The sequence below is a fragment of the Enoplosus armatus genome, chromosome 21 (genome assembly GCF_043641665.1).
Source record: "Enoplosus armatus isolate fEnoArm2 chromosome 21, fEnoArm2.hap1, whole genome shotgun sequence".
In the NCBI taxonomy this organism is placed as follows: domain Eukaryota; kingdom Metazoa; phylum Chordata; class Actinopteri; order Centrarchiformes; family Enoplosidae; genus Enoplosus; species Enoplosus armatus.
This window is the reverse complement of record NC_092200.1, coordinates 12,477,744-12,504,304: the sequence shown is the minus strand read 5'-3', so window position 1 is coordinate 12,504,304 and position 26,561 is coordinate 12,477,744. Positions and strand designations below refer to the sequence as shown.

The 26,561-nt window shown below is 41.2% G+C and overlaps 1 protein-coding gene across 1 annotated transcript in view; it reads left to right on the top strand.

Moving 5' to 3' along the window:
• Positions 1-26,561, top strand: part of LOC139304590 (putative uncharacterized protein MYH16) — an 85,143-nt gene that overhangs the window by 21,279 nt on the left and 37,303 nt on the right. Inside the window, exons 6-9 of the mRNA XM_070928523.1 lie at positions 674-964; positions 16,854-16,973; positions 21,631-21,798; positions 23,593-23,763. Coding sequence (XP_070784624.1) covers positions 674-964; positions 16,854-16,973; positions 21,631-21,798; positions 23,593-23,763 — 750 coding nt within the window. The remainder of the gene's footprint in view (positions 1-673; positions 965-16,853; positions 16,974-21,630; positions 21,799-23,592; positions 23,764-26,561) is intronic.

Genomic DNA, 26,561 nt, shown 5'->3' with positions numbered 1-26,561 from the left:
GGGGTTTCTGGGGTTATTTTTTGAGTTACTGAAATGAAACCATGTAAGAAGTTTAGAGGGGAAATATTTTTTTGATGAAACTGCTAACTCATTGACAGCTGAAATGTTATAAGGGTCCCCAACTAAACACTGATTTTATGAGGTCACAAGTCAAAAGGTTTGGAAACCACTGGTTTAATATTCAAAATGTTGCATTAAAAGAAAATATTTATGTAAAATCTTGACCTGGAAAGTAACTAGTAACTACACCTGTCAAATACATGTAGTGGAGTAAAAAGTTCCCTCTGGAATGTAGCGGAGCAGAAGTATAATGTAGTTTAAAATGGAAATACTCAAGTAAAGTACAGCATTTAAGTAAATGTATTTACTTTCCACCACTGATTAGTTGGGATTCCTTTTTGTACACGTATGCTTCCACATGCACAGTAGATACTGTACATGAAAAATAGGTTATAATGTAAACATAAGTGCACTCACTTGCTGTCAATCAGTTACTTCAGATGTCTTTTTTTAACCTCTTTTCTCCGTAGCTGTCTTACCAGATGCTGCCTTGCAATGGGCCTTTTGATGTTTCCGATTAGTTTTTAGATTAAGTGACTGCTACCTCATTTGTTTTACAGAGTGCAGAGATGTGACTGCCTGCACATTTTTCTTTTTTTCTGTCTGACTTCAGCTTTCCCAGCTGAGCGTGAGAGCGAGGGAGCTTCAGGAGGAGTTGAAGACAAAAGAGGAGGAATGGAGGCAAAGAGAAGAGGAGCGGAGACTGAATTATGAAAAGGAGCATCGAAAAGCAGACGAGAGGAGAGGGCAGGAGCAACAGAAGAGAGAGGAGGAGTGGGTGAAGAAAGTGGAGGAGGAGAAGAGGAGGGAAGAAGAGTTGAAGAGGGGGATTGAGGAGGAGAGAAAGGCCCATGCTCAAGCCATTAGAAAGTGGGCTGAGAAGGCAGCTATTTTGAATTCTGAGGTGAGTATATTAATGTACTAAGTAGATATAATTGACTCACTTCATTGCGTTCCCTCATTTTAATTCTCATGTATGAAATGATGCTTCTTTTGAAAATAGTGAGGATACGTACCTCCAAATCAAAGAATTGAAACCAAGGCAAAATATCACACATAATAACCTTCATCCACAATTAATAGATGACTTTTACCTTTTTGTCTTTTTAGGCGCTAATTGACAACTTTTAGTCATATTTTGTAAGATGAAGTTTTATTAATTGAGTGGTTTTAGTATGTTTACTTGCAGCAGTACAGACGACAACATATTTACACGCATGCATGTACACGCACTTACACAGAAAAAACAAAAACAAAACACTTAACCTTAATTCAGACCTCAGACACTCTCCCCTTTCCTATACCCCCCCCCCATCCTGCCATCTCGCCACAACCGCCCCAAATTAATCTGCAAAATATTGATTTGAGGAGCAAGGGGGTGGGGGGTGGGGGCGCACGATTGCGGCCACATATTAATATGAACGGGCCGCTCTTCGTCTCTCCTCTATACTTTAAGATCCTCATATCTTCATAATTGATTAATGTTCCTTTGTGAAGTGGGGATGAATAATACATTAGTGGGCCTGCTGCACCCTCAGGCTGATGAGAAAATGTTTAATTTCAGTAAATGTAGCGCTCCCGCTCTCTTTCTCTCTCTTTCATTTTCCCTCTCTGGTTATTTGTGAGTGTTGGAGTGTGTTTGTGAGTTTTCACTTGTGAGCTGAAGACTAGAGGAGTGCTGTTGATTTGCTTTTTTTGTGTTTACTGCCGGCTTGAAGCGCATGTTAAGCATCGCAAACAAAAGGCAGCATCTGCATTTGCAAACATGAATGAATAAATTGGTGAAATGAGCTCAGTATTGTTCCATTTCCATTAACTGATATAACTGCAGGAGCTGTGTCACTTTACAAGCTGTTTGCCTTTCAAAAAAAGGAATCACCCCTTTGGACATTTTTGCACATTGCATCAGAATGCACTGTGAACATCAGCTGCTACATTATCCATCAGCAATCAGTGCAAACATGCAAATGTGCCATAAACCCACCTGATGGGGACAAGTAGCCTCTTCAGCAGTCTGGAAAGGTGCCGGGAGGGTGACATATGTCAGTTGCTGTGACTGGCACAGCCTGGCTCGGCTCAGCTCATCTGGTTAACAATGCTAATTATGCTAAACAGAAGCCTAATGATGATGATTAGGGATTTAAGAGCTGCTGCATAGCAAGCTTGGTGTGTGTGTGTATGGGGTGTCTGGCACCTGATGGTGAGCATCTGTGTGTAGAATAGATAAATGATGAAGTGAACACACACACACACACACACACACACACACACACACACACACACACACCAACAGTTCTCACTTCATGCCTACTTAGCTTTGCTTCATTTTCATTTGAACTTGTGCCAGTGATGAAGGGGATCTATACACATGCTCAGCTTCATACATACACACAGAGCACTAATTGAATAAATAATACTTATCTGTTAACAAGCATCCTAATTAGTTATGCTAATCAGCCTAGATAACCCAATTAATCTCATAGAGTGAGGCAGGGAGGGCTCTTCTTTGTGTTTATATGTGGGTGTGGATTTATATGCCTGAGAGCATATCAGAGACACTCAAGAAAACACATTTGCCTAATTAGTTTTCAATGACATAGACAAGCATTTATGTTTTTTCATGTCCTTATTGTTCTGCTTTTGAATGCAAGGTAATAGGCTTTCCACACCAAGGAAATAAGCGGTATTGAATTCGTGTAAACAGTGTTTTCCGACATGCATATGCATTCATACATATTTCTGTCTGCCCTCTGCCAGCCTGTCTCTCAGTTAGATCCACATGGACATGTATATTTTTACAACTATTATGGTAGTTTAAACAGTGTGTATTTGTTCAGAGAAAGTCGGCCTGTTCCATTAGTTTATGTCCTTGGAAATACAATTTGGCCTCAAGTTCTCTCCGTTTATTTAAAACCTTCAGTCAGCGTTCCCATCCTAATAGTGAGCAGTGTTTCCTCTCGTTTAGCTTCACCACTCATTATCCGGGCCACGAGGAAGAGACGGTGTTTAGAGAGGCGAGGCAGAGAGACTTGGAGTGGGACAGAGGGAGATAGGAAGAGGGAGGGGAGAAAATGAGTAAAACGCCAGAGCAAAGTAGAAAGAGAAAGACAGAGGGAATGAATGAGTGACTGAAAGAGGGAGAATGTAGATTTTCTTTGAACCTGACCACAGCTTCTGGTGCTTCTAATGAATGGTGAGGAGAGAGAAGGGAGGGAGACACCCAGACAAGACTGTCTTTGTTGTGCCTATGCAAGAGAGACTAGAGAGAGGGAGAACACAACAGATAACAGGAAGTCTCCCAGATTTGTGGTGTCGCAAACCGCCTACCCCAAGACAACTGCATGCTCTGGCTTTTAATTAATAGTCAGCTTAAGTTTCTGTGTGCGCCTTTGAGTGTATGTTTGTAATTACGTGTGTGTATATCTGTTTGCCTCTGTGGCATGTGCCTGTGCGCCTGTGTTTAGGCATGCAGTTTATCATGTGGAGTTTGTAGATGAGAATTAGCTTTGACAGAGTAGTGCTCATCTGCTTCTCTGGTTTGGTCTGCACGGCTGTCAGGGAGCGAGCTTCAATTAAAATACAGCGTCAGAATTACTTGACATGATGAGTTAGAGCTGCATTGTGTGTTGGAGCGCAGACAAGCAATTGAGATGTTTTCTCATCTTAAGGCATACAACCACCTTTCAGCTGCATGCTATCTGTATGTTATTTTTTCATTTATTTGTAATGCCCTTGGTTTCCTTTCTTTTTTTTTTTTTAAACAGTGGCTATCCTCAGAATTGTCTTAAGGTGTTTTAAGAAACACTGTACCCAACATTAGCAGTAGGTCATGGCACCTTTGCTAATGTGCTAATAGCATTCACTGTGGTGAGCTAAACTGCGGGGCTTAACATCCAAAGCCTGCACTTTTGTAATGGGAAGACCAAACTCTGGATGCTACTCTGTGCAGTGCAGGTCTTGAATGGGGGTGAGGTGCTAATATTAGCTTATGCTCACATCAGCTGAGTCATCTCCTCTGTGTCCTTGGCTTATTAACTGATTTAAGACTGATTAGATCAGTCTTGCACAAACATGCGCTGGCACGCATACACACATACACACCAAATTTGAATATCAAAATGGAATTGCTTGACCAGTGGAAACTAGATTAAATCAAAACGTTTGCATCAAGGTGTAGCTAAAAGCGATGACATTGCATATTTTTAATGCACCGTGCGGCATTTAAAACCATTTATGACATTATCTAAAGCTCATGTTATGCAAACACATTTTGCAAGTCAAAGCTACTTATGTTGAGAATACGTGATGCTCCTCTTTTTCCTTTGCCTTGACTTGACTTCATGAGATCATCAGCATAGGTATTGATTTTGCACTCCATTTGATGGAGTTTTAGTGAGCTAACGTGTATACCTCTTCCGTAATAACAGGCCACAGTAACAAAATAAGGATGTCGCTATGTGCTTTTCATCAAAAGCTACAGATAAACATACCTCAGATATGTTGATAGGACTTAGGTAAGAGATTAAAAGAAATCTTTACACCTTGCATTTTTAGAGGACAGTGTTCACCCATTTACCACAGCACTGTTTTTTTTCAGCCTCCTACCTGTTAAAGTGTCTCTTCATCTAGCTTCTTCAAGGTTATGTAAACAGATTGGCCATTGCTCTGCTCCCAACAAAAGCTGCAAATAGTGCTTCTTCTCTCTAGTCTTTAGGAACTGTCAAGAGACTGCACTGTTGCTACCAGGTCAAATCTCCTGACAACCTAACAGCATAGTAGGTGATGTAAGTTTGGCCTAGAAACCTCCCACATCCCTATTCTTCCTTTGAAAAATCATTTCTATTGTGTCATTGTTGTGGTTGATGTGAGAACCCATTGCACTCCTGTTTCTTCCTATTTGAATGTGTTGCTCACTTCTACTGTGAGCTATTTGATCAGCTCAGAACATGATGTTACACTTTCAGATAGTTGCTCTGGTAAACAAGAGAAAGTTGTTTTGCTATCTGTTCGAGTTTGAAAGTAGAGTGTCATTTTCACTTAGTACTTTTCATGTTAGATGTAAGGTGGTGAAGAGTACGCAGCCAATGTAAAATGTGTACGTTTGTGTGTGCTCATGCACAGGGCCGAGTGTTTCTACCTCTCTTTATGTGTGTGTCTGTGACAGTTTCCTCTCAAGATGTTAATTCCTCTCCTCCCTGTTGTTGTCATGCTTACACCAGCAGTGTCTGCACCAGGGAGACGAAGACATATTGGTGTTAATGAAAAGCCCTCCTAAACTCTCCTCCCCGCATGAATGTTTAAACATGCTTGTCATAACATTCGTTCGCTCACAGATGACAGCTAGCATCTGCAGCTGCCTTGCTCGCCCTCAATATTTTATCATACCATCTCCCCTAACCCCACACTAGCACAATGGATGTCTGTTAGCAAACTGAATTATAATGACTCAAAACAGGCCGTGTTCAGACTCACTGCCAGCACAGGCCATACATAATGGATTCAGCAACACCACAGGTCTCATAATGGTACAATTAGTCAATCTTAAATATGAAAGAACGAGAGAGAGGCCAAATGAGGGAAATGTGGTTATACATAAAGGGCAAGAAAAACAGAAAAAGAGAGGGATAAACAAAGATGATGAGAGAAAAGAAAGACAGAAAGAAGAAGAAAGGAGAATAGCAAAACAGAAAGCTGGGGGGGTGGGGGTGTGTAAAGAAAGAAAAGAAAATAAAAGAAGGAAAAGAACAAAGAAGCAAAGAAAGAAAGAGAGATATCCTTATGTCCATATACAGTATGCTATTCAGAAGTCCCACAACACTGCAGGTCAGCAGTTGTGACCTTGGTGGTTTTGACAGAAGTGGTTCACCATGGTAACGGTTGGTCTGCAACCCTCAGAACACCCCCGCACCCCTCATCTCTCCCCAACCTCCCTTACTGCCTCTCTGCCAATTTGATTGGACGCACAATTGAAATGTCATGCCTCAGCAACACACATGCACACGCACCAGATCAACCAGACTGAAACAGTGGGATGAAAGAAAACACAGAGCGTTTTGTATAAGTCACAATGAGAGAAACCAGAGACAAAAGTAACACACTAAGAGGGGAGAAGGGTTTTAGTTGAGCTTTATATCACGGTAGTCTTTCAGATAGCAGGAAAAAGTGGGGTTAACATTGTGTGGTGGACAAGGAGACCTAGGCACAGAGCATCAAAGCAGAGAGGCTTGTCATAGCTGCTGAATACAGAATCAAATGAATATTAACGTGGAACCAATTACCTCAGGGAAATGTTGTCTGTAGGTTAGCTTTACTAACGCATGTGTCTCACCTTTAGCAAAGTAGAAACAGTGGGGGAGAAAGCCTGGAGGGTGGACAGCACTGATATATTCGTTTTCCCCCTAACAAGCTTGTCTACCCCTGCTAAAATAGAATTGTCCACGACACAGCTCCGCCCCTCCCCTCTCCTCATTTCACCTCAATGCAAACTGCAATTTTTTTTTATGAATTATAGAGAGAATATATGATACAATTCTTCAACAATGCCTATGGCTAAGAGGGAGTTAATATTGGCGCCATGCCTGACAACATTGTTTGTTTGCAAACATTTGATAAGCAACTACAATTATTGCTACAATATTGGCTCAAGTTTTTTTTTTTCCATATCAAGCGCAGTTAAATGATAGAACTTTTGAACATAACATAAGCCAATAAATAAAAATGGGCTTTTAAAGTCCCTTAGGAGCAAATTTCATTTCATTTTCAACAATTAAAAAAGTCCCCCTTCTTTCCCTGTATGCAGCAGATTTGAGGCTCTGTGGTGGTAACATGTATACTACCTTGTTGTGTGAGCAGCTTAGCACAGTGCAGCACTGATCTGTGCAGGTCTCTAGCTGCTGCTGATCTGCATAAGTGACTGTGCCACACTTAAAGCCACTGGCTCCTTAAAGCCCCTTCTAAATCAGTGTTAAAGCCTTGATAATAGACCTCACTGACCAATTGATTGGCCTTCATATGTTTACAGCTCACTTTAATTGCCTCAAAAATACCATTTATCAGCCATGTGTGTCCATGTATGTATGTATGTGTGTGTGCAAGCATGCCTGTCCATCGACAAAAAGGCCTATTGATTTATCAGCATCGGGATTTGTCCCGTTCACCGTACATAAAACCCCTGCGTATGTGCTGTTCAAAATGGGAAATGGCCCCATCGATTCCCTTAAGTTGGAGCCCAAATGCTAAAGATTTTTGGATAAGCTTTCTCATTATTTAAGCTGAAATCAATAGGGGAGAGCATGGGTCTAATGAATGAACGGGCCACAGATCAGATGGGGTGTGCTCATCCCTGGCCTGTCCTGGTCGATCTGTGTGGGTGCATGTGAGTTTGTGCGTGAGAGAGAGAGAGAGAGGGAGAGACAGAAAGAGAGAGAGAAAGAACCTGACTATTTGTACATCACAAACCTTTTTCTTTGGCACTCTGTAGGTCCATCTGTGTGTCCAACATTGTGCCTGAACTGTGACAAAAACACATGATTTTTCGTTTTAATTATTTGTTATTGTTATTATTGAGCCGTTTCCCATCACACACTCTCTGTCTCGCTGTAGTTGAAGGTCAGCAGGAAGCAGGTGGAGCGACAGAACAGGGAACTGTCAGAGTTTCACCAGAAGGAGGAGACGCTTCTCTCTGAGGTATGGAAAACACGAGAAAAAAAAAACATTCTCTGCATTCATGTGTGTCACTGTTGTCTTTACATTCATTTAGCTGTGGTTCCCCACTCATCCTTAGCTTGAAAAGTGACTCCACAGCCCGAAAAATGTAAATGCAATGAAAATTCGTCGACTGGCCTCATCTGGCCTCATAAGTCCCAGTTTCCCCATGGGGGTCAGAGTAGTTTGATCTTATCTTTTTGCTCAGACCACATCCAAGTGGGAATACATTACAAAATAAAATGTATACAGCAGCAATACCTACTACAAGTGGAGTAAAGATTTAAAAAACGAAATGACTCCTGATACTCAACATCTACAAATGAAATCTAGATTAAACATAAATCTACATGGGGATAGAATATGCATGCGGCTGTATGTGTCAGCCAGCCAGATGTAGACAAATACACACACACACACACACACACACACACACATACACACACACACACACATACAAAGAGCCTACCCCGCCCAACCACAACCCCTTTGGCTGACTTTTTGGTTTTTCCACTTTCCATTCTTTCCACTCTGAAATATCAAAACGATACAGAGTGGTGTATCTCTAGGAAATTGTCTTTGGCTGAACATGCAGACTCTGCCTTTCAGGGTACATTTACCAGACAACTGCTGAGAGTTTCACTTTGTGGTTTGGCCAACTCATGGAATTAACTACATTAATTAGCTACAGCTGATATTGCAGACAGTTGTCATTTCAGCTGGTGAAACCGACACTCAGAAATTAAAAATGAGAAGCCTGCAGACAATCGAAGATAATAAATTCATAACATCAGCATCATTGAATACATGTGAAGTGGGATACTTAACAACTATTGAGTGGATTTCTGCCATGTGGCTTCAAATAAGAAGAACAATGAGTAATTTGTGCATATCAACAATATCAACAAAGAAGGCGACTCTGGAGTGCAAATATCACTAACAGCCTAATTTTTAAATAGTAAACTCCCTGTCCCTTCCCCTCACTCCCCTCTAAGGTGTCCCGCCTTTTCAACTCATAAATATGGAAGGCGAAAGATGATGAGATTCACGGACAAGAAAGGAATCAAAATCTATTGTTGCGTGTCCTTTTCCCCGTGTAAAGTTTGGATTAAATGTCACACATTAGCATGTGAACTTTTAAATGAGCTTGTTTGCTCTCCGCGGTGTGGGGCATGTAAATACCCATCTTGAGTATGGAATGGGGATTGCTTTGTGGAGGGGGGGGTTCACGAGAATTGGGAAGTGTAGTGTGCATATTTGAGTGTTACACCGGCAATTAGGCCACAGCGAGGGACCGGAGTACCAAACAGCTCTATTGACTGGTTGCGTCTGGCTGGTGTTCCACACCTGAAGTGGCAGATAGTGGCAGATGGGAAAGCTCCCTGATGGCTATGGCTTCTGGTGATTTGAGGGAGGGAGATGATTGACAGGCACTCCCAAAATGAGATGATTGACATGCACTGTCAAAATGAATCTACTCACGGGCAAATTCAGGTGTGAGTGGAAAGAATTGTGTGTAATACACATGGATATGGAGTGTAACACTGAGACACTGACCATCAAAGATTTCACATATCAGCTGCCTAAAGTATACTTCTGCGCTATTGTTCTATTCTATTTTTAGTATTTAACTTCCAGAGATTCATCTATAAAAACAGGCATATAGCAATGACTATATTTAAAATATAAATATGTCCATGAATCAGTTTTGTTTAAAAAGAAGTCAGACAGAACCTCGTGTTTCTGAGCTCACAGTGTGTCATGATGATGCACATGTGTGTTTGCATTTGATAGTAACCAAACACCATTCTATATTTGCACGTTTTTTTTCATTGACTTTGATTCTCTTTGTTTTAGAATGTGAGGCTGCTTATTTATTGACATAATTTCCTCTCAGTGACGGGCTTGTGTCTGTAAAACACATTAAAATCATAATGCAATCTTTGCTAACCCAGGAGCAACGTTATTGTTCTATTATACTCACCGAACAACAGCATCCCAGCCAGTTTATCAATCCAATATCTCATAATGTGCTCTCTGCCTGGTCATTTTGAATATAAAAAGATCTCACACTGTTATTGTACCATATTTCCTATATTTAGTATTAATCTCTTGTTCTGACATGCATCTGACACATCCAATATGATATTTGATTAGTTGTTGGAGGGTTTTTTTGTTTATTTTTTTTTTCATAGTCTCCAGGTGATATTGGATACATGTGCAGAGCTGGTATTATGTTGGCTGGGTATAAAAATGATTTAGTGTGTACTCAGCACGCAGTGTCATTGACTAGCTTTAATTTCACTGCAAGGGTGGGCTTTATTACTCTGCTACTCGCTGAATGTGTGTGTGTGTGTGAGAGAGAGAGAGAGGGAGAGAGAAGGAGAGAGAGAACGAATGTTTCTGTGCATATATATTTGTGTGTTTTCATGCTCGCTGGTGTAGCAGCTTGCCACACCTGTTCACACACATGCACTTGTGCATATCTCTGTATATCTCTCCATGCCTGCTGTACATCCAGCATCTTCAGCATGTAATTACCATTCAATGGAAGAATCAACTAAACCAACACGTGGAACAGCTCTCACATCACACTCAGGCCAAACTGGTGGTCCCAGTGCAAGAAACAGAGGGGCTCCACTTTGCCGTGACAAACCTTACTTCTGATCAAATGCTACAGAGCCATAATCATGTTTGTGCCACTGAATTCTTTAACCTTTCTGTGACCCTGCTGAATGCCAGCGGCCCAATCATAGAACCTAATTGAATCTGCTCGGCGGCGCCCCCCCGACTGATGAAAAAATAAAATTGGAGGTGAAAAATGAATACAGCAGCAGAGAGAGAGAGAGAGAGAGAGAGAGAGAGAGAGAGAGAGAGGGAGGTGATGCTGGTGGTGGAGGGGGGTTCGCACTACAGTTTTATAAATACACAGATGTGCTCACAAACACACACCCAGACACGTACACACAGTCATACCTTTTTCAATCCCGCAGGAGAATGGGGAGTGGAAAATGACAGAGAGAGAGAAAGGGAAGGAGGGAGCGAGAGAGAGGTTGGGCCCAGGTTTCTCATTACCCCCTCGGCCCATTCGGAGGATATTCCTATAAGATAATCTGATTTATTTGCAATTTTCCTTTAAGCGGCTTAGTGTTTACCTCCAAGATTAATATTTTTCTCTGTTATTAATATCAGACTGTAATTAGGAGTGATGTGTCTCGCCCTGCACAGTTCTGTGGCCGCCAGGCAGCTAGCTAGATGAAACTCTTGCTGCGACTCTGTGATCCTGTTTTCACAAGACAAAAAAAGAGAGAAAAGGGATGGAAGTTTTAAAAGGAGGCAAGAGGCTGCAGGGTGGGGATGTAGAATTACAATTGTGGCATACCTGTCTTTGTGTTTACGGGTGTGTGTGTGGGTGCAGGACTGTACGAATATGCGAGTGTGTATTTCTTTAGTTTATGTGCGCGTGTGTGACAGTGTGATGGTCCCCTCTGATTGATAAGGTGTCTGTGCCGGCTGCAGATTGCTCTTGCTGATTGCTTCTGAGAGCTCCAGCTGATTTATAATCAGAGCAGGATGAAGGATTGAGCTGTGGATTGCTTATCTGTTTAGCCCCCTCACAACATAAACTGACAAATTATCATGTTGAACACACACACACACACACACACAGACACACACACACGCAAGCACGTGAAAGAAAAAAAAAACGTAATAACGTGGACCTTCTTATTAAACACACACAGACACACTATCACATCAATATAATTTTGCAGACAGACACACACACACACACACACACACACACACACACTCCGGTGGTCACACAGAACATAGACAGGTTTATTCATCAGCACAGTCACATTTTCATGATTGCCCAAAAGAGTGCAATCAGTCTCATTTGTTTACATGTCAGTATCAGATATATGTAAGTCAAGGTAAGTTGCAATTAACTTGTTTTATGCACTGAGAGTTTTGATTTTGTCCTTACTGAAGAATTATTTGGAAGATTCCGCACCATGTGGATGTTCTTCTTTTTGGGGTTTTTTTACACACATTTCCTTGCTGCGTATTTTACCTGATATTTAACTGCTTTTCTGTATGCAGAATCACATCCCTAATATCTGCACCGTGGGAATAGTGGCTAAAACACCTCAGACAAACTAACAAATACACATACTTTTATTCTACCAGGTGAAGAGATTAGGATTGTGTTTAAAATATTATATTCATATAGTATACCTAAAGTAGGTGTTTGTTGTTTTCAATAAAGAGGCTGGCACATTATGTGAGACTAATTCCACTTGGCAAGCTAGAGTACAAGCCAGCAGGTTTAAATGCTGACAGGTTTAGTATGCCCTATGGCACTGTGACAGTTCTGTGTGTGTGTGTGTGTCTCTGCGTCTTTCTGTCTTTCCCTCCCTTCCCATTCTTACCTGTCTGTCTGATTATCTGTTACTTTCTCTCTTTTCACCGCAGTTGTTTGTAAATGCACAGTGACAGAATCACGAAAGGAACACAAACACACAAAGTACAGGAGCACTTGGCATACACAGACACACACACACACTGACGAATGGCAGCAATTAGATGGGGAAACCAAGCATGTGAGGACAGAGGAGCGCTGAGGGGCTGCAGCCGCTGTATGGAACGTGTGTGTGCGTGCATGTTGTACATGTGGGTGTGCATTTGGAAGGTTTTTATCCTTCTAATGCACCATCCATCTGTCTAAATATCAACACTATCTCGTACGTCACCTGACAGTGGCTGTGGGGGGTGCAGTATGTTGTGGGGTGTTTGCAATCAAGGACCAAATAAGAAAGGACTGAACTACAACATTATCACTTTGCAAAAGTTAATTTCTTAAGGGGACTAAAGCTGGAACAGAATTGCTTTTGTATTTGGCAGCAGACACACTTACTGTACAAAAACATTAGGAAATGGTACAGACAGAAAAGAACAGAAATGCTTGTAATTTCTGTTTTCTCTTGCTCCTGTTCCATGTTGACACTGAGGCCTTGAGTTTTCTCAGCTCCTCTACTCGTCCTCCCATCGGGAGAATAACCTTCTTACTCCAGTCAGAGCAGCAGCCACTTCTCATCTTCCCTCTTAATGTGAGAATTCATCTTTTCAAGAAATTCTTCACAGCACCCTGTCTTCTCCAAATCAATGACATCTGTTCACTCCAATTGCTATCTAATAAACAAATATCTATCCTTACCAAGCTCTGTATCTTTCCTAGGATTTTCCTGCTTTTATTGAACATTTCAATGGCTTTTTACTTACACGTTGTCACAGACATAATGCACAGGTAATATGGTCTTGTCTCATGCAGGAAGCCTTTCTTTTAGCTCCTATTTCATATTTTTTAGTGCTAAATGAGATGGCATTGCCGGATTGCACATTTGAAAGTCACTATTCGTAATATACAATAGTCAAGTAATAAAACAAAGCCAAGACAAGCCAGATTTATTTATATAAAAAGATTAAGAGACATTGTAAAAACACTTTAATCAAGGTACGGCAGCAGTGTGTGCATAACACTCATCTTAAAACAAACTCATATTGACAACACCGGTGATTTGTTTCCCAGGCTTCACAGATGTGAATAGGGCTACATTGAATCCAACTTTCCCAAAACATATCATGTGTCTGTCCGTTTTTTTTTTATTCCAAGTATTTGTGGAAGGTGTGATGCGTGTGAGAGCACATTTGTGTGGGGTTGTGTTATTAACGGTTTTGCCTTCATGCCAACTTTTTAGCGCGTCTGATTTATTCTCTCCTGTGTGGGATTGTGCGGATTTAACAAGCAGGTGTATGTGTGTGCGTGTGTGTGTAGATTTGTATTTATGACCAGTGGAGATGTGTGTTAGAAGCAGCTACTGATGAATTACTTCACTTCTGATTGCTTACATCACAAATCATCCCTATATTATAACCCTTCTCATGCAAATAAGCGCCACAGTGTGCGTGAGTGTCTGTGTGTGTGTGTGAGAGAGAAAGAGAGAGAGAGAGAGAGAGAGGGTATGGATATGTGCCTACAAAATAATGCAAGCTGTTATTTACATATAAACTAAATGTACACTGTGAGTTCATATATGTAGCCCATGTATAGTATCTGTGTGTGTGTATTATGAATGAGTATGTGTGTGTGTGTGTGTGTGTGTGTGTGTGTGTGTGTGTGTGGTAACCCTGTATCGCTGGCGAGCTCATTTCTCTCAGAAATCAAAGTTAAATGGGTCATCTATCATGAGAATATGTGACTGGGACACTTGTCTCTGCCACGTGTGTGTGTGTGTGTGTGTGTGTGTGTGTGTGTGTGTGCGCAAATATGCACACAAATGCAAGGTATGTGGTGCAAGGGCAGCCTATGTGTGCTTCTGCAGCTGTGTGCACCCTCTTGCTTGTGTGCAAGTGTCTGCGTGTGTGTGCATGTGTGTATGTGGTGGCCTCTTGTCTTTGCCTGCTCTATGATTAATGGTTTACATTGGGCTGTTCAGCCATGCATGTTTCTTGGTTTATCGTTTTATGCTGTCTCCAATTAAAGCTCCATAACTTGAGTGATGGCTTCACGGCAGTGTCCATCAATAGAGGCCATCAGTGGCCTTATGCATTCAGGATATGGAAGCCACACACTAAGTAATATCCTCTTGTGTCAGAGCCAGTGGGCAGTCTGTGTGTGTGAATATGCAGATGTCTGTGTGTGTGTGTGTGTACACATAGAGTGAAAAATATTGATTTTAACTGATCTAACCAATAACCCTTTCAAGTAAAATCTTATCTTAACACAAATGGAATAAATTGTCAGAGGGGTAAAGTACTACTACTACTACTTTTTAATCTAATCAATATCAATCAGCAAGTAAGCAATCAATTAATCGTTCTGAACAAGTGGAATCTTCTCATCTCAATGGCTGTTTCTTTTTTTTGACATTATAAGGACAGCACAACTAAAAGTCGTTATACAGGAATAATTTATTGCAGTGTGTGCATGCATACAGAATTTAGCATCTTTGTGTCACCGTGTGTGTGTGTGTGTGTGTGTGTGTGTGTGTGTGTGTGTGTGTGTGTGTGTGTGTGTGTGTGTGTGGAGGCCTGTCTGTGCCAGGAAAGTGGTGGGCGATACATACATCTGGACACGCCAGCTCGTTCATGCGTGCACCACACAGGCATGCACGCGCCATGCAATATCATTTTACGCAATATTATTTCTCATATAGCTGTAATAACATTAGGCCGATATGTTGATTATACTGTTGGCAAACAGCAGCCCGCTGATTGGGTTAGCATATTACCTTATATCACATCTCTCCATTCATCCCTGTGTTTTTTTTTTTATTGCCCTCATTTTTCCAAATCACTTCCCCAGTTTCCAGGGCGAGGTTCCAGGCTATGCAAGCAGGTGATGTGGAGTAATATGTTGATAGGAAGGCACAACAATGCGAGAGAGGAAAAGCTATAAACCTGAGAGCAGCTGTTGTAGGACAAAGCCTGGTGATAGGATGGAAAAGTGTTAACTTGTGTGCAAATACAGGGGTTTATAAATATTTAATCACTGACAAAAACACAAATGGGTGCACACACAGGTTGTGCGTGTGATGGTTTCTGGTCAGCATGTGTTTTGAATGAAGGATAGAGTAAAGGGTGTGCGGGTTGGTAAAGAAGAAATAGGGTGTGATTTAGTGAAGACCCAAAAGTAGGGGGCTAGGGAGGTGGAATGCAGAGAGCTATTTCAGAGTGGGCTACTCAAATTGTTCGACAGAATGAGATTTCATTTGCAGCGGGGACACTGAGTGATGACACCCCGTGGTGTGTGTCTGTGTGTGTGTTTGTGTCCACATGTGTGCACACGTTAATGGCTGAGTGAGTATTTGCACACACACAATGATATATATATACGTATATATGTATATATACTGTACATTGTACAAACTGCAGGATTGCTGTTTCCTCTCTCTACGTCAGTTACCTCTTTAACATCAGTCTCTAAGTAGTAGAGCTCGGTGGCAAAAATCACTAAGAAAAAAAACACTACAGCGGTATAGATTCACCTGTCCTCTCATTCTCCCTGGCCAACGTGCACACAAAAAAATACATATACACTCAAACACAGACTTCATTATTAACTAGCAGGAAACAAACCCCACACAAAACACCACAGGCAATATTTATGGTATGGTGAAACAGAGACTTTTGTTGCTGCTGTCAAGATAGGAAATTTCACTGCAAATTACTAATGGTGTTATTCGATATTTGTACCACATGTGCAGGTAATGATTTAGCCATGCGTACTGTACAGTCGGACACACAGGCAGTAAATGGAAAAAAGATAACAATAACAATAACTCACATCAGCCGTCCCTAATATACAGGCTGCTACACCGTGTCATGGCTATATGACACTTGGAGAAAAATGAACTGTGGTTGTCTGGAAATTAAAAAAAAAGGACTAATTTAATATTCAACAGTGGCTGAAGGGGCTGGGGGAAGGGAGAGGCGGACCTATGGATGGGGGAGGGAGTGAAGGCAATGAAGACGGAGGAAATTAATCAGTGGTATCATCTCCACGGGAGTTTAGCTAACCACCGACCTCAGCGCTTTATCAGCTTATGAGGGAGCTTCCACTGTAGCTGCTGCCATAACAAACCAAACCCACCAAATGACCATACACTTCCACACAAAGACACACACTCACACATCAGACTTACAAGCCCATCACCTTCAGACATACCACGTGTCATCAGAAGTCTCACTCTGCTATGTTTGCATGTGTTTGTGTATGAGCGTGCATGTGTAGACTCAAGCAAAATGTACAGTAGGTATAGTGCATACTGTCCCTCCTTATGTGTATGGACAATATCTGTATTGTCTATTGTGTGTGTGCAGAGTGAGAAAATCAAATCAAGGTAACAATGTCTCTTGTCTTCTCATGAGGATAATTTGCTCATAACTGATTCTTTGTCAATTTTCACAATAGAGCATCTTTACATGGAGGTAATACACAAGCAAAGAAGTGAGCTAGCTGAAAATGCCACAGCTCTGTCTACATTTGAATGACCGTGAAAGAATACGAACCATTGACTGTGTTCCAGGCCGAGGCCAAAATGGTGTCTTTGAGGGGCGAGCTCAGCGCCTTATATGATAGAAGGATGGAGGAGAAAGAGGCGAGGATGAACCGACTAACTGAAGAGCTGAATGCAGTGCGACAAAAGGTAAGATTGTGTAAGAAGTGTTTCCAATGCTTTTGTTGTTTATATAAAATCTAATGATTTTATGTTAGATAGTACAAATTCTAAAATGAATGTGTCCTGTTTTTAGACTGGCAAAAGTATTATTGCTGCTTACTTGATAGTAATATGAATGTGAATGTAGACTGCCAAGTACTGGACCAGTAGACAAAGACAAACTCAGTACTTTTCACATGCAGCTCAGAGCTTTTTTTGTCAAACATTCAAGTACATGATTGTATAATATTGAAAATCTTTGGAGCAAATTAAAAATTGTATTGCATTGTGAAACTTTGGCTTTTAGTTGACCCCTGGGATTCTGTTAATTTGACTATGCTATCATAGTGCTTCAATCACTTTTTCACCCTCTTATTTTATACCCTTTCAATTATACAGATTACCAATGCAGCTAGAGCTTATTGCACTTTTGATCTAAAAGCACACCGGCCCATTGAAGCACAAGCACTGGCAGAAATACGCGCACAAACACACAAGTACACACCACTTGATCTGCATACCATTATGCTTTTGATCAAATGCCAAGGTTTTGCTGAGAAAGACATCAGAGTCAAATGGAGTGAACATGTACACAACACCTGTAGGATTTGTGCGTGTGTGCGTGTGTGTGTGTGTGTGTGTGTGTGCCCGTGAGAGAGGCAGCTGTGAAATCTGCACCTGTTTAATTGAATTAGCCTCGTTAATGTATTCACACCGGCTGCCAAAAAAGCCCGGCTTTAACGAGCTTGTTAGACCAATTAGTTAATTAATTGTCTGTATAGCAGCGGCTTCCCAAAGAGCTGCGTCTTCATTATCTGATGGCTGCCGCCTGTTGGATCATTGAATGAGAGCTGATAATGTATTGCTGTCACACTGCACTCGTGTGTGTGTGTGTGTGTGTGTGTGCTTGTGTGTCTCTCCAAATGCCACATATTCCTACATATTTGGGTGTATATATATATATATATATATATATATATATATGGGTTCTTTTGGGTGCAAACGTGTAGAGACACGGGTACGGATGCTTGTGTATATGTGTATTTACCTGTGCGTGTGTGGTATACTCAGAATATGGCGGCCAATATCAGTGTGCATATTGCAGTGAAAGGTTATGTGGGGGCCGTCACTCCCACAGGTAAAGACAGAGCAGTCCTCCTAGCCACTTTCTAATCTCTCTTTTATTAGAAGTTAATATCTCGCCTGCTCTTTCTCACTCCACACTCCCATCTGCTTAGAAATGGCCCCGCTCCATCTTTTTAATTCAATTATATTAGCCACCCTCTCTCTCTCTCTCTCTCTGTGCCCATAACTCTGCAACTCACATCTCTCTCTCACACTCACACTCTCTTTCTCTCTCTGTCTCTTCCCATCTCACCCCTCCTTCCTTTGTCCTCAAATGTTCCATTTCTATTCGTAATCCTAGATGGAGGATAGACTTTGGCCAATCAAGGATTTGTGCAAGCCGCTCTCCCTTTCTCCTCTCCTCCGCCTTGGTGGCAAAAACATATGATGGCTAGGAGGAGAGAATAAAGGGAAGGAGACAGGAGGGGGAGGTGGAGGAGGGGAGGACCCCAAGGGTGAAACTTTAATTGCTAAAGTAATGAGACTTGATCAGATTGAGGTTTCTCTCTCAATAGGGACTCTACTAATATGAAAGTCCAGGGCTTAAGCTCTAATTTGAAATAAAATCACAAATCTGATATTCATTCTCCAGGACTTCCAGCCAAGGTCCTATACTCCCCCACTGGAGAATTAAGACTTTACACAGACCACATGGGGACCTATAATCATCTCTGATGGTGGCAGATTTGGAGATGATAAATATCACTGTAATGTATTAATTATGTAACAATATTATGGAGTTCTGAAAGTCAGTGCCGTAAAGACCTTGGGCTATAGGAGGGATTTTGACAAACACTGTGATCTTTAACCAGCTGCCTCATGGATAGATAGCAGTGACCATACTGTGGGTGGAATTGGGAAAAATTCATATGACTTAGTCTGACTATGACAGACTACAATTGCAAAAAGTTACAGATTACAGATTATCACTATTTGATCTTCAAGAACCAACATAAGAGTGACCAGGTCATTTAGAGGCTCTTACAGCCCCGAATATACTGTAACATTGGTGATAATACTCAAGACATGATATAGCAAAATACTGTATGTCACCAGCTACGTTCCAGGAATAAAATCGCAATCAGAAAAGTTTAAGTACCCATATTACTAGTTATTTTACATTGCCCTATTTGTTGTCCTGCAGGCACTTGGCCATGGGAGAATCCAGGCTGCCACTGACACCTTAATTCACAGCTGAGATGTCAAAACCTAACTCAATATCTGAGGCTGCACACCATGCAGATACCAACATAAAATTTCGCATTCTTAAAGTGGTAGACCTGCTTAATGGTTGACCAGAGTATTCTAAACACCCGCTCTCTCCATATTGCTTTTCACATGACATATTTGCTAAATACTGTCTCATGAAGTAACAGGGAGAAGTTGAGAATGGTCAGTTAAAATTTGAAACAGGGCCACAAAACATACTGTAGAAATTAAATTAACCAATTGTGTAGTTTACCTGACACATCCAAATACAAACATGATTTGATTTTTGACAAAAAGTTATTATTTGAAAATGGCTGTTTGGGGTTTATTTTTATGTGTAGGCCTATGTGAATGTGTATGCATCTTACCTGCCCCGCATGGCTTTCAGTTTAGCAAAATACTTAAAACGATTCTGTTAGTCTTTCATTCTTTACAGAAACAATGTCTAAGTTTGGCCCTCACAGAGTTGCCCTGCTTTCTTGTGAGTATTTGCACTCACTGAGCTCAGAACTGGCAGTACCTTAGACCCTGCTGGTACCTTAGACCTATTTTCTAGATACACATCCTCAAGTATATGCTTTGCACACATGTTAAACACATAATAATATGGATTGATGGTGGCAATTGTAGAATCTTTTTATGTAATATTTGGATATACTGTATAATATGTCTATTGCATATGAAATATCATTTGTGTTTTATAGCATGAATTGTAGTCATAAGTAAGTACAGTAAAACAGTTACAGTAGCTGAATTTAGGAGATATCAGTGCTCTAACTTGGTTTAATTAAAATGCCTAGAAAATGTGCTCTTTTGCTTCATAATCATTTTTCATCTGAAATCCCTCTTGCACTATAGATGGATTAACATAAAGAAGATCTTTTGCCCACTTACGTAATGTTGAACTTGGCTGAAGCACTGAAATTCACACGTTATTGTTTCAATTTTGTAAAACTTATTTTATTTCCCAATAGTCACACTAAAATTGGTGCAATATCCAGATAAAAGAGTAATTTTAATTCAGTGTCGGGCTGCCCCATTGCTTATAATTGTTGCCATCCATTAGCCATGCTCTAGATGAGTTAACTGCATAAATGACCACCTTTTGCTCACTGTTACAATACGTTGGATGATATATGTACTGAATAGTCTGGAGAGCTCGCTGAAGGGGGCAGAGGTGGGCTGTATCAGTGCCAAGACACAAGTCCAAAACCACAGTCTGCTGTTAGAGGAGGTGACGGAAGAGCTAGAGAGAGGTCAGAAGTTAAGAAGGATGCTGCACTGTAGGTACCCACTGTGTGTGTGTGTGTGTGTGTTTGAGTCTATATTGTGCGTGGTTATATCTGCGCATGGCCTTCCTGTCTCACCAATCTTAAATCATCTGATATGCAAGGGTGTGTACTTGTGCGCGCATGTGTGGAGAAAAGTGTGTATGCCTGTTTATATATAAAAGTGTTTGTGTGTGTTTGTATGTGTGCTGACTGTCTGCGGAGCCTCCTTACTAATCTAACACAGGGCTCATTTCACACAGTGCTAATGAATAGGGGCTTTGATTTGGCTAGGGGTTCTGAACCACAGGCCCACACACACTCACATTCATGCATGGGGTGAGGAGTTCAGCCACTGTCTGCTTCCTTAGAAATAATCAGTCTCTTTCCCCCAATAATTACTAAAGCACTAATTTGTGTACACTAACACACAGCAACAATTTTGTTTTAGTTTTCAGGTACACATAAATAATCTTTGCGTGTTTTATTCCATCTTACTGAAAAATAATGGTGCCCTAGGTGATGAGGTACAATTTAAATTTGTGAGGTTGATGACAAGAATAATGATGTGTCAGTATTATGTGTTACTGTACATTTCAAATAACAATGGTTAGACTAGAGTTTTGACATTTGTCAAACGAAATATCGGAGACTAATAGACCTCGCACAAAACATGATAAAGCTGTTGTTTTCACATTAAATTATCTTTAGTACATCTGCCAACAACATTGTTGGGCAGCCTTCCCACAGTAATCAGTTAGAACTGGTACTCTAGAGATCTGGTTGCACACAAGAGACTATTACAAGATCTTTGGCACAAGATGTTTTCTTGTACTTATTCAATGGTTTCTAATGCGTACAAGAAAACAAAAATTTGTAAAAGAAAATCAACACTTTTGTTTGCCCTTTTGGTGTTTGCATAGACACAAGGCAGGTAGAATCTATATAAGTTGTATATATGTATGTACCCTACAGACGGTTCTGTTTTCTGTGTGTGTGTGTGTGTGTGTGTGTGTGTGTGTGTGTGTGTGTGTGTGTGTTAGATGAAAGCGAGAGAGGAGCATGTGAGGCATCTGGACCAGGATGCGGTTAGTTTGCGAGCCACACAGGACTCTCTGAAGAGAACCTTGGCTATGAAGGAGAAACACACACAGCAGCTGGTCCAAGACAACTCACAGCTCAAAGGAAGCCTGGCTTCACTGCAGAGCAAAGTAGGTAACACACTCTCTCTCATACACACACACACACACAGACACAGGAGGGGTGCTCTTCTTAAATAAGGAACAGAATTGGGCAACCTTCTCTAAATCAAATCCAGTCAGGTACATCGGGGAATTCTCCTCATTTTTTACTTCCTTCACAGTTAATCATCCGTCCTTCTTCCCCTCCTCCTCTGCCTTCCCCCTCTCGCCCTCTCTCCATATTTAATAACTCATCGCCACCATCTTAGCTCCGCAGAGGGTTAGCTCGTTGTACAATAAAGAACCATGTTCGTATGAATATCACTTAGCCAAGAGAGGGGCTGAGAGTGGGGGAGGGGTTAATTCTCTTTATTTTGTCCATTCATTAGTTTTCCTCAGACCATTCTTTCTTGCTTTCTTTATTTCTCTCTTTCTTATCTTTCTTTTTCCCTCTCATCTCCCCCGTCCAGTCTGGCCCTCGCCCCAATGAGAACCATTGGTAATGTATGGGAACATTAAAGAGTCATACGCGTGATGAATGGAATGGCCTTTAGGTTTCTCCCGTTGTCCTTTTCCCATTCTTTCTTTTCATTCTCTCCCTGTCTCTGTCTCACTCACATTGTATTTCTCTCTCCCTCTGTCCCTCTTTTCCTCCTCCACTCGCCCCTCTAGGTATATCAGAGCGGCGTGTGGTAGTGATGTGTTTTAGGCTTAAATTAACCCATTTGCTGTGTCCTTGACCAAACCCAGTCATTCATCTGCTACCAGTGTTTCAGTGGTGCGGGTGCCCGCCAGCCAACTAAACGAAGCATATTCAATATAAAAGCATGTCAGTTACTTGACTTAGGGAATACTTGAAATACCTGAAACAGATTCTGACTTCATGCCCTCACTTTTCTAACACTAACTTGATTTCTCTGTTAGCATATTGACATCGCTTGTGTATTCTGGAGGTGGCAGCCGTTTCAGTGTGATCATTGTAATTTCATTTTCAAGTGCTGGAGCTCACTTTGCATACTTTCAATGTCACAGGTCCGGTGGTTTATTGTCTGTTTTTCTTTTTCTTTTACTGATCTAAAGGTTGTTCATATCAGAATCCAAATTAATTTGGGCACACAAGGAGTTACAGTTATACAGTTAATACTGTTACAGTTGTACAGTGAGTGCACGGTTGACTCGAAGCTGATGGACACAACTAAACAGTAGCTCACATACAGTGTACTACTATTTATACCTTTACAGTGTTATTCGTGACACATAAGATATTTGGCCATTATTTGGGTGTACATAGAATAGTACAGTAGCCCAGTGAAACATCTAGAGTGAGGAAGTTGCTTTAAAGAAATGTGGTGTTTTTAATAAAAGAGTATTGTTTCTGTTGGTCTGATGGGGAGCAGATAGAACAAGGACCACAGCTCTCTGTGAGCCTTGTTTCAAGGTTAAAGAAGCAGTAGTCTACAGTTAGTGTCCTACAACTTTATGATGTGTAGTCAAGCAGTTTTATTGGTCCTGAGTCAAAGCAGTGGCTGTAGGGTTTCCCAGCCTGGCACAGAGCCTTTATGATGTTCCTTTTCACTGCTATGGAGACAGAGCGGAGGCAAACGTCCCTAAATTATACTCTCATCCACCTCTTCTCCTGCTTGTATCTTGTTGGAACGGTTCACCCATTGTTCTCCTCATGTGTCTGTCCTCCTCAGCTCTCTCTCCAGCTGTCTGCCTGCCTTTGACTGTCCCTCTCTCAGCCTTCGGAGAAGGTTCAAACCAGACATACTGTGCTTATTCGTCATCTCTCTCCCCTTCTTTCTATCTCTGCTCACCCCTCAGTTACAAACGAGTGAGTGCATGTTGAGTGACATCAGTCAAACCCTGGATCAGACCAAATCCAGCCTGAACACGGAGAGACAGCAGAGGCAGCAGATCCAGGACCAGTTGCACCATGCAAACAAAGACCTGCAGCAGGAAGTGACGCATGTGCGTCGCACCACTGAAAAGAAGGTAACTGGTTTCTTCCTCAAGGTCTTCATTCAAAAGTTGAATTATAAATTCTTACAAAACCTTGCTTGTCCAACTTTGCAGTTTTATTGTAACACTTGACAATGTGCGTTTCACTCCTCTGTTGTTGGACATGTATTATTGACACTGACACATTATTAGTGAATTCTCTTGCTCACAAGGTCAAGAAACATTTTCTTCTCAAAGTGGACAATGTCAGGGAAAAAAATGGTTAAACTGAAAATACGCAATTTCTACAGGATGGAGATTAAATATAATATTCACTTTAATGTAATGCATTGTCTTTCCCCACAATGGGGCTGATAAGAAGGGTCGCTCAGGTGAGGGATTCATTTAAATATTCAATTTTCAAATGTAATATTCACTGTGACAGGCATTGTCTATTTCTACAATGGTGCTGATAATAAGGTTTTAGATAATGGGTAATGGGATGTTCTGATATTTAGAGCCTTATTAAAAACACACACTTTTGATGAAGACAGACTTGACAAAAATTTGGATTATTCTGCTAAAATGGCTTTTTTTTTTTTCAGCTAGGACTTCAGTAAAACACACGTTCATACCTGTATGCTATATTTCTTTTTAGATATTTTTATCATCTGCCCTTTCTGTGATGTACCAGCAACATATGTTAATACTTAGTGGTTTGTATTTAACCTTCAATAAACCAGGTTGGAAAGACACTTTTCACTAAGCCATTGGTGAATTTCAAGGGCTTGGATTTGTAAAAAAGCACACGAGGTTCAGTCCTTTTCACTGGCAAGCCTCTTCACTGACAATACACATTTCAGAATATTTTTAGGGTTAGGGTTAAGGTCAGTATTTTGTTGGCTATCACTTAGGCTATTGTTACAACAGTCTCCCTGTTTATAGAGTGCAAATTTAAAAGACCACATGCTCTATAGCTCATGTTATAGGTCAGCGGCTTTGGTACTGAAAAATAACATATTTTAATTAAGAGCATAATTTTAACCTCTTGTAATTCACTGGCGTGGAGTAATTCAGTTGTCTGCCTGCAGGATGGAAGCAAACTGCTAAATTGGGATTTCACTTGTAGTGTAGGATAAGTTAATATCATATACAACTGTGTGAGATGTTTGTTTGTGCATGTGTGTTTGGTTGTGAATGAACAGTGTATGCTATTAGCTATAATGTATGTCTGTGTGGGTGTGTACACATGTGTATAAATGTGTGTGTGAGGTTGTGTCTTTCATGTTTGGATTGGCTTAGTCAACGGATGGACCATTACACTCTGTCCAGAGATCTGGTTTCTGCTCCACATCTGGCCCTGCTTTATGCACCAAAACTGTTCTTTCTCTGATCTATTACAAGCTCTCTCTCTCTCTCTCTCTCTCTCTCTCTCTCTCTCTCTCTCTCTCTCTCTCTCTCTCTCTCTCTCTCTCTCTCACACACACACACACACACACACACACACACTTAGAGCTTTGCATTCACTCATGCGCACTTCATCCCGTCATTGTATGGACGGCGGTGGTAGTAGGTGTGTGTAAAAGAGAATGGGTGTGCCTGCTCCCACTTGAATATAAGTGAAACTGAGAGAACTTTGCGTTAAGTATTTTCCTCTGCAGCTCTAAATGTCCTAACATTAGCACAGCTGAACAAATACTGTCAACACTCTCCTTCATCCCAAATGTACTGTGCTGATTCACTCTCCCCCCCCAACCACCACCACCACTTAGACTTCTTTGCTCAGAAGAATAGGAAAGCAGTTTGCCTTTTCTGTAGAGAATGAGTTGTCCTCTCACTTGGTTTTTTTTTTTTGTAGATCTAATCACTGAAACTGCTGCGAAGTAGAGGAGTGGAAGCACTGGTCTGACTTGAGTCCTGGGGATTATAGAGACCACTCGACGTCTGTATCTTTGGGCATGAGTTAACATTTCTTTATTTAGAAGATTAATTCTGTGAGGGGCAATTTAACGACATCCGTCTAATCAGTGGTAAATAGCTTTTTCCACACAGGCCCAGATAGGCATTAAGCCTGCATTTCACATGAACAATGGTACATTCCATACTTACATTATGATGTGGTGCGTACTTTACAGCTGGAAGTTAAAAAACATTGTTTTTATTATATTTTATGAATGAATAGCTGTTTTTTTCCTCGTTATCATTTGATAACTTTCTTGACGGGACCGTTGAAATAATACCAGGCCAAATACTGATTTTGATATTCAGAACATACAGTCCAGTTGCGGTCCACTGTTGATTGTTTTGTGGAGAACACAACAAAGTGAAGTGAGAAGTGAGAAAGCAAGCAAGAATGAGAGGAGACAGAAGGAATGGTACAGTGGAAGGTAAGCAGCATTGTGGAAGGTTGTTCAAGCCTTCAAGGTTGGACTTGGACAAACATTGGTCCTGCTCACAATGCTTTACAACCATCAGAATAGCTTTCTGATTTTCTCTTTCCCTGCTTTCTCTCTTGATCTCGCTTATTGCTCATTTCTTTTCTTGCCTTGCCACTTGTCTCTTTCTTCCCCCCCCCCCCCCCCCCCCCCCCCCCGTCGCCACCCCCCCCACCCCCAACTGTTCAAATATTATTTCTCCCCCTCCTGTCGTCCTCTCCCCCTTTTTTCCTCCCTCTCTTTATCTTGTCATTGCCTGTCAGTAGGGATTCTATCTTGCGCTGAGTGTTGTGTGCGTGTGTATCTGTGAACACATTGAGACTGAGATACACTTAAGAGCTCATTGATTTAAAAATACCTTCGATATTGGAGGTCCCCTCCTGCAGATTCGTTCAGAAGCTTATCACACACACATAG